Here is a 4,901-nt window from a genome sequence, read left to right on the forward strand (position 1 = left end):
CCTCGCTAGTATGTAGCTTGCTAGGGACCTTAGATCCTTGCACGTTGAAGCCTTTAGCGACTCTCAGTTGGTGGTGAATTAGGTGAACGGCGAGTACGAAGCCAGGGAACAAAGTATGTCCAAGTACCTCACCAAAGTCCAAGATCTAGCCAGCCACATCCAACGCTTCTCCCTGCAACAGGTCCCGCAAGCCAAGAACACATGAACTTTTGAACTCTGGGCGAGAGGGATCAGCCCCGGCCACTACCTCGACAACACTCTCAACCCCCGTCCTGGGGACGAGGTTCGGGTCTAGCTCCCCCTCGGCCTCCCTCGGCGTCACAGATGCGACACTCTCACAGGGAGGGTCATTGCCTCGACGGATGCCTTCGGCTCCCCCGGAGGCTACCCTATCCTGGAGCACCTCCACCTCGCACCAAAGGGGAATGGAAACAGAAGTGCTTAAAGGGGAAGGGGAGAAGGGGTTCGAATGGAGCTCCCTTTCGATACATTTGGAAGTTCATAGCACTCAGGTCCAGAATATAAGAAAGACATCGTTAGAAATTACTTAAAAAGGGGAGTGGAAGGAAAAGAAGTGAATGTTGAGTGCTGAAGACTGGAGAGTCTGGTAGCTGAGTTCACTCGAAGGCAAAAGCACTTGGTGGCAAAATGACAAGAATTCTGCTGTTGAAGCCCCTATTTAAAGAAGAATGAATGGCCCAGATTTCTTGAGATCCAACGGCTGAGAAGCCACCGCCTCCACAGTCCAATCATGGTGCACCGTGTAACGCTCACCCTCGGAAGGCGAAACGACACGCTAGCGACGACATAGATCGTCCTTGATCCAACGGACGCAAAATGCCTCTGCACTTGCGATCCAGCCGCGTTGTACCCCCAAACGCCCGTCCTCAGAAGGCAAAACGATGCTCAGGGTGAACCGACGTGTCTGTCCATTGTGAACCACTGGCTTATGCAACCCGGCCGCACGAATGCGCGTACCGGTCCTACTGGAAAGCCGTCTCGCGCATGGATCCTCGTACCTCACAGGCCCTTGTCTTAAACAGCCTTCGGCTTCGCAAGCCCTCGACTTAAATAGCCTTCAACTTCACAGGTCCTCGGCCCAAATGGTGGCACCAGAGCGTCTACACTGAGCGCGCTTCCCGGGTCTCTTGTCTGAAGCAACAGTACTGTAGACCACTCGCAGCCTCGTTCCAACTTACGAAGACAAACCAGCTAGAGACGCAAAAGAGGACACCACTTTAGGGTACACCTCGGCTGTCGGGCCCACTGGCGCACACCATTACTACTCCCATCAGCCAAAGCCGAATTTTTCTCCTCGGCCTCGGGAGTGGGGGGCAAGTGATATGTGGTGACCCAACCTAGCCCATTCGAGGTTGGGAGACCCAGTCCATGAGTGCCAGATATGGGAATGAGATCCGCTACATCTGAAGTTACTCTGCTCCCTTCCTACGGAGCCAATCACGGAGCGCCCACGCGTCCCCGCAGAGCTCTCTGACTGCCCTCATACGACATCCATCCCAGGCGTTCATCTCCACTTACCTGCAAGCGGCTCAAGTATAAATAGGGGTGCCCCCCTCCAGGTAAAGGGGATGGAATACAATCTGTATATGGACTTGGAACTGATCTCAAAATCTATATTCTAATTCCCTTCTTCGTACCCCATACTAACTTGGCCGTCGGAGACTCTACCTTGGGTTCTCACCCAGGGCCTCTAACGTATTTTGCCTTGCAGTACCTTGACCACCTACCTTCGGCTTCTATAGTATTCGGAGCCCTCTCCACCTCGGCCCGCATACCTCGGCCTCGGCAACGAGCTCCCCAAACCCTCGAAGCCTTCAGCCAGCCTTCGAAGTATAGGGGCAAAATTACTTTGTTGTCCACCTGCCTTGATTTATTTTGACAAACTAGTTGAGAGTATTTTACTATTTTTAATTCGATCATCACCCAATCAATTAGTGAAAGTTTCAATTTGGGTTGGGCATTTCAACTGAATGCTTAAATGAGCAGTTGGGATTATACTCGATGATGCGCAATTTGTTGCTCTTTGATGGCATACAGTTCCTACGTTGAATTGAGTAGGTTGCCTGGTCGAATTGCAAGAAGAGAGAGATTAGAATGTTCGTGATGTCGTGAACCTCATGTAATGCATTCGAGATCTCCGGCCAATTTAATTCGGAGGTGGTTTTACGCTTGGAGGTGGATCCCATGTAGGCAAATAATGTCTATCCAATCCCATCTAAAATTAATAGGGCGATAACCTATTCTTACAGCGTGGCATCATGATCCCGGGGAATTCAGAGACGATTGACCACTTAAAGGGGACATCGCTCGACATGTCAGACAGATCACTAATTGGGGCTAGGACAGTTTGATGAAAGCAGGTCGCCTCCTACACCGACTTGAAGACCCACCTAGCTGTTTGCGGTTGGGCCTTGCAGGGTGGTGCTGAGGTCACTGATACAGTTGTAAAGCGTCCAAAATGGTATGTTTACGTGGTGCCAAGGTGTCTCCCAATTGTTCTGCGATTATGATGTCATTGCAGGGCCTCTTATCAATTTAAGATTTTGATGTCTCCTAATTGAAGATGCTTCTGCATTCTCCTAATTGAACAAGCTTCAGCTTCCGCATTTAACACTCAGCACTTAACAGTTAGAAGCTTTAATAAAACTCCCACCAGCATTTTCCTCCTCCTTTATCTTTCACTCCACTCTCCAACCTACTTTCTTCCCCCATCTTTATATATTTCGACACTTCAGTCTTCCCTCCCTCTGTCTTTTTCTACTTTTCCTCTCTATCCATCACTCCCTCCATGGCTGCAGCTTCTTTTTCTTTCTCTCTTTCAACTCTATCTCCATACTACAATCTCATCTTCACTGGTTTAGCCTTCCTTGTATCTGCCTTGATTTTCGTGCTGTCCACCAGAAGCAAATCCAAGCGTCTCAGGCTTCCGCCTGGGCCACCCGGGTGGCCCGTGGTCGGAAACCTCTTCCAAGTCGCTCGCTCAGGCAAACCATTCTTTCAGTATGTTCGAGATATCCGGCTAAATTACGGACCCATCTTCACCTTGAAGATGGGGACTAGAACGTTGATTATAATCAGCAATCCCGACTTGGCCTACGAAGCTCTCGTCGAGAAGGGTCAGTTCTTCGCCAACCGGCCTAGAGAGACTCCTACCCGGGCCATCTTTAGCGACAACAAGTTCACCGTGAATTCTGCCCATTACGGCCCGGTTTGGCGTTCCCTCCGGCGCAACCTGGTCCAAGGTATGCTCAACTCGGGCCGCATTAAGGAATTCCGTCACGTCAGAGACTTAGCCATGGACCGGCTCATCGACCGGCTCCGAGCTGAGGCCGACTCCAATGACGGACTCGTTTGGGTGCTGAAGAATGTCCGATTCGCCGTCTTCTGCATCCTCTTATCGATGTGTTTCGGTTTAGAGATGGGGGAAAAGGACATCCAAAGGATTGATGACATGATGAAGACGGTGTTGATCACTCTTGATCCCAGGATCGACGATTTCTTACCTATCTTAAGTCCATTCTTCTCAAAACAACGCAAGCGATCTATGCAAGTACGTGAAGAACAGATACGAACAATCCTTCCCTTCATCGAGAAGCGAAGATCCCTCCTGAAAAATAACCCCGAAACTTCATTCGCTTACCTCGACACTCTCTTTGATCTCGAAATCGAGGGACGTAAATCACGTCCAACCGACACCGAGCTGGTCTCGCTCTGCTCCGAATTCCTCAACGGCGGGACCGACACCACCGCCACAGCACTGGAATGGGGCATAGCCCGACTGATTGAGAACCCAGAAATCCAATCAAAACTCTACACCGAGATCAAGTCGAAAGTTGGAGACCGGAAAGTGGACGAGAAGGATGCAGAAGAGATGGTGTACCTAAACGCGGTCGTAAAGGAATTACTACGGAAGCACCCTCCGACGTACTTCGCACTCACACATGCAGTGACGCAACCAGCAACGCTGGGTGGTTATGATGTGCCGACGGATGCCAACGTAGAGATATTCTTGCCAGCCATCGCGGAGGACCCCAGTATCTGGTCCGAACCGGAAAAGTTCAACCCAGACCGGTTCGCGACGGGGAAGGAGGATGCCGACATAACGGGGGTAAAGGGAGTGAAGATGCTGCCGTTTGGGGGCGGAAGGAGAATATGTCCCGGTCTGGGGTTGGGCACGGTTCATGTGAACCTGCTCTTGGCCAGGATGGTCCAGGAGTTCGAGTGGAGTTTACACCCCTCCCAGCAGAAGGTTGACTTGAGCGAGAAGTTGGAATTCACGGTCGTGATGAAGAAACCTCTCCGAGCTGTGGTCAAGCCAAGGATATGAGACCTTTTGCGGGTTGCCGGCCGGATTCTACATAAAAAGTAGTAGTAATATAATCTTTGGGTGGACCCGGTTCTATGCGAATTGTTGTAATTTAATTTAGGGTTTAATTATGATGTGGAAAAGATATAATTTCCGAAAAACAACTGACGAAATAAACTGGAATCATAATCATAGATTTTCCCTTTAATTTAATTTGATGTCTCCTCTTGTATTTTATAACTACTGTCGGTGTGGAAATGATTAATATTTGAACCGGCCAACGACGGATACAACCTAACCCAGGTATCTTGTAAACGTCGGACAGATGATGATTTGAACGACCCAGGTATTTTGTAAACGTTCGAACGGTTAATTGGCCAGTTCAGCGGTTTATTGATTAAAATTAACGATTTTGAGGGAAAAAGCAGATTTGGAGGAAAATAGAACTGGTCTCAGTTTTTCCGATCTAATTGTCTGGTCCGGTCCGATTTTAAAAACAGTGCTGTTTAGAGATATTTTAATAAAAATACTTATTTCTATCATGATGTTGTATAGGGCTGAAAATTGGTTCCCC

The 4,901-nt window shown here is 49.2% G+C and overlaps 1 protein-coding gene across 1 annotated transcript; it reads left to right on the forward strand.

Moving 5' to 3' along the window:
• Positions 1 to 2,731: 2,731 nt before the first annotated feature.
• LOC148790603 (cytochrome P450 77A2-like) lies at positions 2,732 to 4,540 on the forward strand. The gene has a single exon (XM_088890810.1). The coding sequence runs from the start codon at positions 2,810 to 2,812 to the stop codon at positions 4,346 to 4,348; it is 1,539 nt and encodes a 512-aa protein (XP_088746936.1). The 5' UTR covers positions 2,732 to 2,809; the 3' UTR covers positions 4,349 to 4,540.
• The last annotated feature ends 361 nt before the right edge of the window (positions 4,541 to 4,901 follow it).

The sequence above is a fragment of the Nelumbo nucifera genome, chromosome 6, assembly GCF_055504915.1.
Source record: "Nelumbo nucifera cultivar China Antique chromosome 6, China Antique-T2T, whole genome shotgun sequence".
Classification (NCBI taxonomy): Eukaryota; Viridiplantae; Streptophyta; class Magnoliopsida; order Proteales; family Nelumbonaceae; genus Nelumbo; species Nelumbo nucifera.

What these genes read in the sequence shown, in the direction of transcription:
- LOC148790603 (XM_088890810.1), top strand. Translation starts at nt 2,810, where the DNA reads ATGGCTGCAGCTTCTTTTTCTTTCTCTCTTTCAACTCTATCTCCATAC.